This window comes from Vidua chalybeata, chromosome 15, assembly GCF_026979565.1.
Source record: "Vidua chalybeata isolate OUT-0048 chromosome 15, bVidCha1 merged haplotype, whole genome shotgun sequence".
NCBI classification, from domain to species: domain Eukaryota; kingdom Metazoa; phylum Chordata; class Aves; order Passeriformes; family Viduidae; genus Vidua; species Vidua chalybeata.
In genome coordinates, this window is record NC_071544.1 from 14,683,113 (window position 1) to 14,696,896 (window position 13,784).

Below are 13,784 nucleotides of genomic sequence, written 5' to 3' on the forward strand. Positions count from 1 at the left end.
CTTTCTTGTAATCTCCCTTCAGGTACTGGAAAGCTGCAATTAGGTGGCCCTGAAACCTTCCCTTCTCCAGGCTGAACAATCCCAACTCTCCCAGCCTTTCCTCCCAGCAGAGCTTCTCCATCCCTCTCATCATCCTGGTGCCTCCTCTGCACTCGCTCCAGGAGCTCCACGTCCTTTCTGTGCTGGGACCCCAGAACTGGCGGCAGCTCTGCGGGGTCTCAGGCGTGTCCCCTGAGCACAGAACAACCTCCTTCCACAGCTGGCAGTGTAAGACACTCTCATGCCACCAGCTGCCCGTGCAAGTCGCCTCTCCGGCCTCCCCGGGGCCGCGGCGCAGCTCGGCCTCAGGCCGGTGCTGAGGGGGCGAGGGCTCCGCGGTGCCGCGGCGTTCCGTCCCGTTCTGCTGCGTGACCCCGCCGGGAGCAGCCGCGCGGGCCCGACCCGCGGCATCGCCCGCCCTCGCTCGGCGCTGCCCTGCCCCGCTCGGGGCCGCCGGTTCCCGGCCGTTCCCCCGGGCCCGGCCCCGCGCACATCCGGGCGCCTCCCTCTTCCGCCGCGCGCCAGTTCCGCTTCCTGCGCGGCGGAGCCGGGACGGAGCCGGTGCCGCTGCCGGGGTGAGCGCCCGCTCCGCGCTGCCAGGGCGGGGGCGGATCGGCGGCCCCGCACAGCCCGGTGGGTGCGGCGGGGGCCGGGGGGGACGGACGGGGAGCCGGGGGCGGGCGGGTGTCGCGGCCGGGCCGGTGCCCCCGCGGGGCGGGAGCGGCTCCGCAGCCCCGCGGCCGCCGCAGCCCCGAGCGGGCGCTCCCGATCGGGCCGCGCCGCTGCCGGGGCAGCCTCGGCGGGGAAGGAGAGCCCCGCTGACACCGAGCAGCTGCCGGCCCCAAGCCCCGTCCCACAGCTGTCACTGTGTGCGGGAAGTGCGGCCCCGAGCGCTCCGCGGGCGCTGGGGTGTTCTAGGGGGGTTGTGTTTATGTTGCTTAGTGGAACTCGGAGATGTGGGTGCCTGTCTTCAGAATCGCCCAAGGAGAGCGGTGTAGTGCTGCAATTTAACAGCACAACTGGAATGCTTTCTCTGACCCGTGCCTGTCCAACCCAATGGGCCCTGGTGGCCCAAGGGTCTTGTAAAGGCTTTGAAGATGAAATTAACCAAAGGGAGCTGTATTACCTTCAGCTCTGCACAGCACCCAGCCCCGGTGGTAGAACCCTTCGAAACCCCTGTGTCTTTTTCTGCTCCCAAACCATTTTCCCATTTTCCTTGATTCGGACCCCTGAGTGTTTTGGCAGGGAATAAAAGGGTCTTGTTTCCTTATAGCATTTGTTGTGACAGAGCTATAAATCTGTAAGGATTGAGGGTTGTCAAGTGGTCAGCTTTGGAGGGATGATCTTTTCAATTTAGCACTGGACAGAGACTGCAGAAGTTTTCTTACAGTTCTTGCCCTGTGCATGTCCTTGCAGAATGATTTGAGGTGTATGGTTCAGGTAAGGAAACAGACAATAAATTCTCCTTTCTGACTTAGTTCTAAGGATCATGAACAGGAATAATTTATGGTAATGACACTGTGTATCAACACTGCTGTACACCATACAGCCTTAGCCTCTGTAGAATTTCTTAGTGCTTCTAAGACCCCTTTTTCATGAGTCTTCTTCACCGTGTCATACCAGGTCCCAATCTGATTTGACAATTTTTGGGGAAAAAAAATAAATTTATTTCCCAGTGATACAAGTTTTCCTCTTCAATTTGTTTTCAGGGCTCTTAGAGGCAATAGTGTGGAGGTGAGGTTTGTAGTGTCCTTAGCAAGGAGGTTGTACCTAGACTAATTCTCATCTGCTCTGAGCTTGGTGGCTATGCCTGAGCAATTACAGGTTTGTTCCCCATAGCTTTTACTGTGTAAGAGAGAAAGATTTTTTCTGAGTGTAGGTAATTTCTGCAAATACAAAGCCAGAGAGGAAGAAGGATCAGAGTTTTGGCTTCTGAGATTTTTTAGAATTGCCAGACCTGCATTTCTTGAAGGTTGATAACCCTAGATTTTTCACAGATCTGCGTTCTTTTTGAATATCAATCATTTGAGGACAATTTCACCATCAGTTGTGCAGAAGCTTTCTCTGCGTCTCCTAACTGACTTGTAGCATCCTTTTCATACCTTTCTATCTCCTTGATTCTATTTCTAAGCCCTAACAGAGAAAAAACATGTTCTTCCTTTTGCATTAAGCAAAAAATCTTGGTTTTCTGCTGTGTTTAATGTAGGGTTAAACTGTTAAATACAATTTGTATAAACGATGCTGTGTAAATTAAAGATAGTATAATTATGGTTATTTTGTCAGCACTGCAATGAAAGTGCAGTTCTTTGGGTGTAATTGCATTGTGTGGGTGTGTGTTTTGGCTTTGTTTTCAAATTCCTGCTTTGATATTGCTACAGTGAGATGTAACCTGGGGTGTGCATTAGTGCAGGTATTGCACAGTGGAAGGGATTAGAGAAATCCAGTGCCAAAAATGGACTGTTGGGCTCAGAACCATTTTTATAGGCTTTATATACTAGGGATTTCATATTTGCTGTTGTGTTATTACATCTGTAAAGGCACCCATGGCTGGTTTGGTTGCATAAGTGTTGCAGAGGACATTTCTGAGCTTTGCAATGGCTTTTGTGGTGCTGCAGTGCTGTGCTCAGGCTGTACCTGCACAGAACACCCAGCAGATGTGAATGTGACATTGCTAAAAACATCAAAGTGGAACTCAGAGCCCCAGTTTTAACACTGTTCTTTCTCCCCTTGTTTCAGCACTTTCTCAACACATTTCTCATCTGCTCAGGGGAAACAAACAGCTCTTTGATGTCCAATATAATAAAGAACCAAGAATGCTTTAAGTAGATGTTGTGGTTTGTCTTCTGGAAAGAGTAGTTCTCCTCTTTCTTCCTTACCTGATCTTTGTGTTTCCCTCCTGCAGCAGATTTTCCAGACAGCAACACTGAACATATGCTTCAAGGATGTCTCTCTCTCTCATAATAAAATGGGGTGGACAGGAGTACACGATAACCTCGCTGTCAGAAGAAGACACAGTGTTGGACCTGAAGCAGTCTCTGAAGGGCCTCACTGGAGTGTTACCAGAGCGTCAGAAACTGCTTGGGCTTAAAATGAAGGGTAACTGGCCTTATTTACTGCTTGTTGGGGATGTGCCTGAGGTGTTTAAGGACAAATATCCCCTAATCCTAGGCAGGATGTGTGCACTAACAGAGCACCCACTTCCCAGCTGTAGCTCCGGAATGGACATGAACACAGACACTTCATACATCACTGGATATTGGTTATTATTAATACATCTATCTGGTCATTTTTTAGTGGTTCACACTGCCCTGTCCTGGGGGGGGGAGAATTTGGGTTCAGATAAGAAGAGTTCAGTGACTGAAAGATAATAAAATAGAATACTAATTATTATAATAATAATAATGAAAAGAGGAGAAAGAGGCATAAAACCCAAGAGAAAGCAGTGCCACCATGCAGTTGCTCACCACCCACTGGCCAGTGCCCATCCAGTCCCTGAGCAGCAATCAGTGTCTCCCAGCCAGTTCCCCCCTGTTTATACTCTGGGCATGAGGTTCTGTGCTGTGGAATATCCCTTTGCCCAGTTCCCCCAGCTCCTTGTGCACCTGCTCACTGTCAGAGCGCAGGAAACTGAAAAGTCCTTGATTTAGAGTAAGCGCTGCTTGGCACCAGCTAAACCATTGGTGTGCCATCAATGTTATTCTCATATTAAACCCAAAACACAGCACTGCACCAGTTACCAAGAAGAAAATTAACTCAATCCCAGCCAAAACCAGTACACTGTATGTGGAAGATGATGATAACACAGCCAGTATTCTACAGGGAGCTTTTTTCAATTACACATGGAATGTATTGACATTTTTCTAAAAATCTCTACCTCAATTAAAAAAAAAATTCTGCATTACAGGCAAACCTGCAGATGATGATGTTAAGCTTGGGGCCCTCAAGTTGAAACCAAATACTAAGATAATGATGATGGGCACTCGTGAAGAGAGTTTGGTAAATAATTTGCTTGTTTATTAGCTTAAACAGAAAAAAAATGCTTTGTGTTTCCTAATTGCGATTTTAAATTATGACTATTCCAGTCATCATTTAAAAAAATGATAGTACAATAGATGTCTGTTGGCATTTTTTATGTAAACTTTGCTGCAGAACTCTCAGAGCAACATACTCATGAAACTCCTGTGGTGTTCTGCACCTGAAGTACAAACCTATTATTGTGATACTCACTGACTTTTAAATCTGAGCAGTCATCAGTATACTTTAATAATTCTTTCTGCTAGTAAAGTGAAACAATTTTGGTTAAATAGTATTCCTGCCCTTTAATGTGCACTAACAGAAACTTGGTATCCATTGTTATTTTCCCTCTCTGATCCTTGTTATCGTTTATTATTTTTATTCCTTTAGGAAGATGTCCTTGGGCCGCCTCCAGATAACGATGATGTGGTCAATGACTTTGATATTGAAGAGGAAGTTGTGGAAGTAGAAAATAGGTTAGAAGTTCAGGCTGTTAAAACAGTTTCTTATTGACTGTAGAGCGTACATTTTAATTAACTGTAACTTTTTGCTCTGTTACATCAGGGAAGAAAATCTACTAAAAATTTCCCGTAGAGTTAAAGAATACAAAGTGGAAATTCTGAATCCTCCTAGAGAAGGAAAAAAGCTGCTGGTGCTAGATGTTGATTATACACTATTTGGTGAGTTTTTATACAATTTGTGGGTTTTGTTTGTTTAAGGGCTCGATTTATTTGCCAGATCAGGTTTCTGGATTTTTGCTTTTGCTGTGTTGTACAACATAACTTCTGCTTTGTATGATTTTGTGGTCTTTTGCTCACATTTTAAAAAGCATTTTAAAACGTTGCATGTTGTTGATTTTAGTGCAGCAGCTATTTAATTACTGCAAAAAGATATAAACAAGCAGCAATTTAATCTTCTGTCCTGATAGTCTTTTCCTTGACAATTTGTATCTTGACCACCACAGTAGCAGGGCAAGATATTGTAAAATAATGATTCCAATCTGTACCTGATTGACTCTACTTTGGGGAGGTTGTGGGAGAGCAGCTTCAAATTTTATTTACATATCATTACTAAACATTCACAAAACCATGTTTTTCTTGAAAATTCTGTCAGGCTGGTTGTTTTTGAAAGTCAGAATTTTCCTTCTGACTTAACTTTCTGGTTTGTAGGTGTGCCATGACAGCATGATTGTGAGCAGTAAATAATACCTTTCCCTTTCCTTAGCTTTCCTTTTTGATGACATTTGTTTCCAATCTGACTTTAAAATCCGACCTATTTCCAAGTTTAAACTTTTTATTGAGAGGTGTTCTGCTGGCAGATTTTGCAGCAGTTTTGGAATTGGAGCAGGAATGTTTGCATCTCTGAAATGAGTTTGATATTGATAGTCAATTAACTGGACTAGGTTTGAAGGAATCTGTTCCATATCTGGCCAGTTACTAATTTGCTAAGTGCACAGAAGATCTGCCCTGTCTCTTCAAAGATATTCATACTCAGAGATCTCTTGATTTAATTATTACTAAGCCCTCAAGTAGCTGTGAGACCAACAGATAAATATTCTCTCTGCTTTGTCTTTCCACCTTTAAAATGGGAATGGGAGTTTGATATCAAATCATTCATGACCTTAAAGTGCTTCAGTGTTCCCCTCATGAAACTCTTTGAGTCTCTGGATAGAAAGGAAAGTCAAATTGGACTTTAATAACTAATACTTTAATACTGAATTGCTTATCTCTTATATTCTTTTTAGACCACAGGTCATGTGCTGAAACTGGGGTAGAGCTGATGAGGCCATACCTTCATGAATTCCTCACTTCTGCATACGAGGACTATGATATTGTAATTTGGTGTAAGTATTACACTCTATGCCTAAGAATTTATTGTAAATTGTCATCCAGAGCAGAGACTCCAGGTGGGAGGTTTTTATATTGCTTTTTAGTGTGACTCACAAGATCTGAAACGATGCAGAAACATTTGGCTGTAATTTGCACAACTATTAGAGATATTCTAGAATAATACCAATTATATGAAAAAGCCCCACATACTGCTTACAAGAATGGGTTAGTCACAAGATAAAGCTCAGCATCACTTACTGAGTGTACTTTGTACAAAGAAGTGCTTGAAATAACAGAACTGTATAATCAACATTAGAACACTGTTTGATAGTAATTTTACAAATAATCTCAATCCAGACAATGCACAGTGAACTGCCAAATGACCCAAACCCTCCTGTCTGCAAGGGTGATTAGTTGATTCTTTGCCTTTGCATTCTAGTTCCAACAGCTGGAGAACAGACTTTAACCAGTGCAGGGTTCAAACCATATTAAAATTGTGTTACAAAATTCCATTTTCATAATCTTGAACAATGTTTCTCCATATTCTTAGATCAGCAGGCAATGCTGACACTTTGTCCTTCCCAGATTTTATGTATTCCTATTATTGCTTCCAGGAGAAAATCCTGCACAGGCAGTGAGGTTCCTCAAGCCAGGTGTATTCATGGTCTTACAGGCTGTGGTTCAGTGACAGCTGATCTAGAAAATGGTTTAAATATTTGCAGTGCTTGATCTAGTTGTTCATTTGAAAAGTAAGCTTTTCCAAACAAAAACAGACTTCCATGAAGTCTTTCTTTAAGGCCCTAAAAGCTGCAACAAAGGTGGATCTTTCTAAAATTAAATTTTAGAAAGAAATTTGTAAAAATTTGTAAAAAATTTGTAAAAATTTGACATATTACATGAATAAGTTCTTAGCTTATTTCTTTTTTTTTTTGCCTGCCAATGACTTATTTTGATAAAGTATTCTTTCTGTTTTCTCCCTTTTGTTTCAGCTGCTACTAATATGAAGTGGATTGAAGCCAAAATGAAAGTAAGTTGTTCTGAAAACATTATTTGTTTCTGGTCTGGGTAACCCTTCATGCAGTTGTGCTCATGCTCAGCATTGTAGAGCAGGTTAGAAACAGGGGAGGTTGTATGAATCATAACCTGAGTTGTTTCAATTTCCATTGTCACTTGAAATTATCTTTATCACAAAACTAAATTAAATCTAATTTTAGAATTCCACACAAACTATCAGCAGTAGCTGCTAAATTTAGCAGAACTAAACACAAGTCAGTACCTGCTGAAACTTGGATTCATCACGCAGCCCTGCACAGTTGCTTTCATCTTACCTCTAATTATAGAGCTCCAGTCTTAAAATTGGATTTTTTAAAAGGAACAGACAGATGTGACATGCTGGAGTAGGTTATCAAGAGGAAACTCTTTCCATATTCATCTTTACCTCTTGCAGCTGGGGGTTCTGTTGCTTCCTCTGCTTTATTAAACATCCCATAAGAGCTCTTTCACTTTCTGGTTTCTTCCCTACCAGAATCAGGCAGGGAGCCACTTTTGAACAGCTGACCTTGTGGTAAACATATTTAAAGTCAGGCTTAGTTTTAAATCTAATGAGCTTACTAAGAATTGCTGTGTGTTTGGTCGGTGGGTTGGGGTTTTTATGTTTATAAACCAAAAGTTATTCCCATTCCAGGAAAAACCTTCCCAAATTTAAGCTTTTATTATGCACTACTTTTTCAGGTTTTCACAGAGCAAAACACACTTTTCCAGTGTTCTCTTCCTCAAAATAATTAATTGCTACAATTTTTTCTAAACAAAAATGCCTCTTAGAAATGGGAATCTTTAGTCAGAACTATGAAGTGGAGATAGTGCAAGTAAAATCAGTGCTGAGCCTTGCAAACATTGCATTCTTGTGGCAGTGTCACATATTTATATTGTGTTGTCTAGGACTCAGTCTTGTGGAAAAGCATTGTTCAAAACTGGGCTCTTTCCCCTGCACTGGTCACCTTTCTGCATTTCCAGGTTGCTTTTCCAGCCCTCCTCCTGGACCCTGATCCATTGAGATTCCTGCCACTAGATGCCACTTTCTCCTTAAACTGATGGCACCAGGGGTGCTTCCCTCCAAGAGTTTCACTTTTGGTCAGGGAGCTGTGATTCCAGCAATAGTTGGCATTAAAGTTTCTGTTTTAAAGTACAAAGCGGGAACAGCACTTAGAAGAAGGGAGCATCAGACAAGAAAATTTAATCTCTCAGTTACCACCCTTCTATGCCTGAAATTCAAACATTCTAGAACAGCTGGTTCTGTCAGTGTAACAGGATACTGACAGGTAGAGCATTCCATTTGCAAGATTGCATTTTTAAATAAAAGTAAATCAGGTAAGTGTGGCTGGATATTTGCAAGAGAGCTGCTGCATTTGGTATTTTCTCCCTGTTACAACAGCATATTGCTGCTGTCTCACACACCAGAAATTGTCAGCAATATCTGTGTTGTACCATGTCAGCAGATTTTACTGGTACTTTTCAGCTTTGGAAAGGATTTGAAATGGAAATGATGCTCCCTCATCTAGTCTTAAGTTTTTTATAAGTTTTTTATTTCTAAAAAGGATGTTTTACTTAGAGCATTTCAGGCGTTACCGAATCTTCAAAGTGCAAATTGACACTAACATTGGTTATCTTGGACATGTGCAGGAGGGAACAGTGACAGTGAGATGTTCCTGGGTATTCCATCTTAGCCTGGGCTGTGATTTGTGCAAATCACTGTGAGGAGCAAAGAGCAGCCAGAACACAATTGCTGTAAAGCTCAGTTGAGGTGTGGAGAACTTGTGAGAGGTTGTGCATGAAGGTATGAGCAAAGCCTCTCTGTATTTTGCCTTCTCTGCAAAGTTGCTTTGATTTTCTGCTAGCATCAGCTGTTAAGTTCCTGATATTAAACACTAAAAATAAATCCCTGTGTGCACTTTTGTGATCCTCATTATATAACAAATGTAAATTTCCCCAGGTATCTATTTTTAGTGTCTCTGGTAAACCTCCACGGCTCACCCCGTGACAAACAATGTACTATAATAGTGGTTCCAGTTGTTGAGCAGTAAAACTGTCATAATTAGAAGCTTTAATCTTAAATCTTGGTGATGCAGGAGCTTGGGGTGAGTACCAATGCAAACTACAAGATAACTTTCATGCTGGACAGTGCTGCCATGATAACAGTGCACACTCCTCGGAGAGGACTAATAGATGTAAGTACCAATTTTTCTCCTAATCTTTTTCTACATTCAGCTGGCATTTTATCACACCCCTTTAAAATACTCAACAAAAAAAAGTTGTTCAGGAGTTTTCATGCAATAAACTGCAAGAATCTTGGAACCACAGATTTTTTCTACTGGAAGTCTCTATTAATGTTCTGAATGATATCTTTAGATGTCATAGCTTTCAAATCAAACAGCAGGTAACTGTTGCAAGAAAATTTAGTGCCAACAGGAGTTACACTTGCTCTATCCTTAGTGTGGGGGGTATTTATGTTATATTATTTCACATCTTCCTTTGTTAAAGCCAAACTCCCTGCTAATGGTAAAGCAAAAGAATACAAGTGTTCATTCAAGTTGGGACTCAGGTTCCTATAGATGGCATTTTCATCTCCTGCACATGATCTGATTTACCTCAGATACCTTGTATTGTGATGTGTTTGCAGGTGAAGCCTCTTGGTGTTATCTGGGGAAAGTTTTCAGAATACTACAGCAAAAAAAATACTATTATGTTTGATGATATTGGCCGAAACTTCCTGATGAACCCACAGAATGGACTCAAGGTAATGTAAGCTGGAATTTTCATTTCCTGCTACGTTTTCTTAATACTTCAAATGAGTACCTTCTCCTACTTCTTTGCTGTAACATAAAGAAAGAATATTCTTAACTAGCAAAGATGCAAGTTTGATAAAACCTTTTAATTCACTCTGCCCTTTGTCTGGCTTAGTATTTCCTTAATAGTAGTATTAAATAAACCTTGTGTCACTATTAAGTGAGTGTTTAAGAGATTACCAAAATCAATGAAATTGTTATTTCTGCTCGAGTTATACCTGCAAGCTGTAATCAAGCTGGGCATTGCTGACAGGCACCATTGAAAATGTGATGTTCAATCTCCAGAGTGGTCACATTCCAAAAAAAGTCAAATAACAAGTGGCTGTACTTCATGATAGTATGACAGGATAATCACAAGTGTTCTATATGAGAAATAATTAGCACCTTGAGCCATTTTGACTATAGGACAGCAAATATTTCATTTTATACAACTGTCAACCAGTGTGTGCTCTGTTACTGCTGGTTCTGAGTAAGAGTGCAACTTAAATTTCTACATACATGTGATGGTAAAGCAGTGTTGTACTAAAAGAACTTGCATACATCTCCCTAAAAAAGAAAAAGATGTTTTCAAATGCAGAAGTTCAAGATGGTATCTCTTTGAAAGTATCCATGATGAGAAGAGGAAAGCAGTTGATGAGATCTAGCAAGATGATCTTAACTGGAAGGAGAATCAGGAATAGCAAAGATCCTGCTGGGAGGGGATGATCCAGAGCTCTAGCTCAGGATTGGAAAAATGTTTGTGGAAGTGTTGTTAACAGCTGCAGAGAAGAGCACTGAATCACTAAAACAAGGCCCAGGTAAAATGTATTCCAAGCTTTCTTCTGATATCTCTTTTCACAACAGCACTGGTTGTAGTCAAAGGCTTTTTGCTGAAAAAAAGCATCTGGTTCCAATGATACCACACAACTCAGAATGCTGAGCTGAAAAACTCTCCTGAGAAAATCTCTGTGAAATCATATCAGAAAATGTGGCAGTCCCTTCCAGATAATTTTTTCAGTCTCTCTAGGAGGGGAAGGCTTGAAGAAGTGCAAGAGAAAATAATTTTTTTCTGGTTGGTGCAAGGTAAAAACCCATCAGTCCAGTTTGCATGAACAGGACAAATTGGATCTGACCACTACTGGAAAAGGGTTTTTTTTTTCCTCTTACCTGTGAAGAGTTATAACTTGTCATAGTACTGAAAATATGTTTTAGTCAGATGGTAAGTGATAGAGAATCTAAAGCACTTTTTCTTTCTGTGAGCAAATGGTTATAACCCAGTTTATTTCTTTTGTATAGATAAGGCCTTTTATGAAAGCACATTTAAATCGGGATAAAGACAAGGAGCTTCTAAAGCTCACCCAATACCTCAAAGAAATAGCAAAATTAGATGACTTTTTGGAGCTGAATCACAAACATTGGGAAAGGTAAGAAAAAAGGCAAAATTCTTGCTTCCTTCTATACCTGACCTCAGTGTTTTGCTTGAGGTTCTCTCTACAAACACCAGAAACAATGGAACTGATGAACTTTATAACTTACAGTTATAAAGGTCCTTTAGTTTGAGAAGAATTTTAATAGGGCTGTAGTGTTGGGACAGCTTCCCTAAAATGATTTTGACAGGATACATCTGTGTTTTCCTACTTCTCCAATATTCAGCATTGCCAATTATGCAATTATGCATCCTAAAAGGAAAAGAATTTTGAAGGAACATGGTCCCTGGAAACCTCTTTCATTGCACCCCAGCAAAGTTAGACTGTGGGTTCAGATCCCAAATCCTTTGTTTTAAGGCAACTTTTCTAGAAGTTCTTGGAAGCTTTGTTGTGTTAGTGTAGTTCTGAGGCACATCCAGTTTGGGTGGTATTGCAGGATTCATCAGCTCCAAGTTACTGTCTTACAAACAAGACTTTTCCAAGTGCTCAGGGCACCAGTTAGCATGCTAATTCTTGCTAGAAAGTGATTAACTGAAGGACTTCAGCACAATTATTCTTGGTTTTATGCAACAGCCAGAGGCTTCAATGCATGTGAAGAAAGATTGTTGGAAAACCACTCCTTTGGTGTTTAAAAAATGGAGCCTTACAGACTTGATACAATTTGTCTTTTCTGAATAGAACAGAAAGTGAAATGTTAAACCTTAAAAGCAGTGAAATTCACTGGATATTTCACACTGTCAGTGAAATTGGTTGGATTCTTTCTCTTAGATTATTTGCAAAGCCTTTGCTGTCACACCACATAGGCAGACTGGTGCTCTGGTGCTAAGAGAGATGTGAGAACAGAATACAAGCAGTTCAGAGTCACTCACATTCTCCAGAGAAGCTGCTGGAGGGCTGTTCTTTTCAGGTTATGCTGCATCAGTTCATTAAAGTCCTGAATTTATTTGAAGGAGTGCCATTACTAATAGGCCTTTTCATCTTAAAGGATATAAAAGCCACTTATCCAACTGATGTAATTTTCCATCCTCTTAGAATGAAACAGGTTTCCATTTCCTTCCTCCCTTTTGTTTAAAAAGCCTGATAGAGTCTAACTAAAACATGACTTTGAATTACCGCAAGATAACCTATCATGGAATTGAAAGATGTTGAAATTAAATAAAAATCATAAGTGGTATTGATTGTATTTCTAATTTTTGGTTATCAATAGGAGGATTGTTGGTGAGAAAAGAAAGCAGAGTCATACTTTGATCTTATGATCTCAGGAATATTTGTGGCCACTTCTTACTTGGTGAAAAACTCTACTTTTGTTTCTTTCAGGTATCTTTCAAAGAAGCAAGGACAATAACACTAATAAAACTGTGTGGCACTGAACTGAAGGGAACATCACTAAGATCATTGGACTTTTCCTTGCTTTTGTGCTAGAGTATAATAGTGCTGGACACTGGACCCAATGCCAGAACGACTGCTAAACTTGGTCTTCCAGCTGGTTGGTTGTGGGTTTTTTAAAAGATCACAGCAATAAGCTCAAAGTGGGAGAAACAAGTCAGTTGCTTTTTCTTGCATTCAGTTCTGGTGTTACTTCTCAAAATACTTTCCTCTCCTTTGCTGCTGAAGTATAACCATAACCATCAAAGACCAAAACCATTCTGAGACTAGAAAAAAAAAATATTTAGACCAAAAAAGTTGATTGAAAAGCCAACCTTGGCAGTGTATGAATTGTATAAGTCCTCTATTCCCTCCATCTTTAGAAACAGTCTCCCTCTCCCATTCCAGTATTTAAGTCTATAAATTACAAGTTGTCTAAGTTTGGTATGTATTAGTATGTCAGTGTTTCTCTGTGCAAGACAGTAAGATGGGAAAGTACCACCTCTGTGGCCAGTTTACCCCAGTGTGTGAACTTGTACTATAAAGCAGTGTTTACTGGAAAACAAAAGATTGAAGTTTGAGGGAGAGAAACCCACTGTTATTTGATCAATGAAAAGCAGTCTGCCTGAAAAATCCCCATATCTCAGATAAAGGGTTTAAACCTCAGATGGGAAAGTCACATTCCTAACAAAGCATGAACAAAACCCTTGTTCTCTTCTAGCTAAATCTTGTCAAAGTGCAAACACTGTGTTTAAATACAATATTCAGCCATACTGTTCTTAAAATATCATTTACTTGCGCTGCTTATGCCTGCACTATAGAAGTGTGATGTGACTGCTGTTTGGCATTTCCAACACTTGTGCATTATGCAGTTCATGGATTTGAAAGAAGACTGACCCTTTCAAATAAAAAATGGTATATATTGTTCTTAAGGAACTATAGTAGTTGTGTAAATAATAAATACCTTTTTCATACTTCGTGTCCTGTGCTGCCTTCAGCATTTAACGTGCACAACAGAGGAACCATCAATAATATTAATTTTAGAGGGGGTTGGAGGATTTGTTTGGATTCCAGAGACACTGGGTTTGCAGCAGGAGTTGAGCAAGAGCCTGGTATGTGCCTCTGTGGATTAGGGAAGTGGTACAGCACCAGGCTGGCCAGGAAAGGAGCCCTGACAGCACATGTCAGGCTGTCAGGACAGCAGGCACAAAGGAGCTGCTGGGACGAGCACACGAGGCTCCGGCTCAGTGACCTGTCAGAAAACATCCAGGTCCTTGTTCAGGGCTCTG

The 13,784-nt window shown here is 41.0% G+C and overlaps 1 protein-coding gene across 4 annotated transcripts; it reads left to right on the forward strand.

Annotated features, from left to right (window-relative positions):
* Window positions 1-550: 550 nt before the first annotated feature.
* On the forward strand, window positions 551-13,469 carry UBLCP1 (ubiquitin like domain containing CTD phosphatase 1). Of its 4 annotated transcripts, none has more exons than XM_053956737.1 (11): window positions 551-672; window positions 2,942-3,135; window positions 3,944-4,035; window positions 4,444-4,529; window positions 4,618-4,733; window positions 5,798-5,896; window positions 6,872-6,909; window positions 9,008-9,106; window positions 9,559-9,675; window positions 11,000-11,127; window positions 12,448-13,469. In XM_053956737.1, the coding sequence occupies exons 2-11, from the start codon at window positions 2,982-2,984 to the stop codon at window positions 12,473-12,475; spliced, it is 957 nt and encodes a 318-aa protein (XP_053812712.1). In that variant the 5' UTR covers window positions 551-672; window positions 2,942-2,981; the 3' UTR covers window positions 12,476-13,469. The 4 variants fall into 4 exon arrangements, with proteins under 4 accessions (XP_053812712.1, XP_053812714.1, XP_053812716.1 ...); XM_053956739.1 differs by having other exon boundaries at window positions 2,945-3,135; XM_053956741.1 differs by having other exon boundaries at window positions 593-614; window positions 2,945-3,135.
* The last annotated feature ends 315 nt before the right edge of the window (window positions 13,470-13,784 follow it).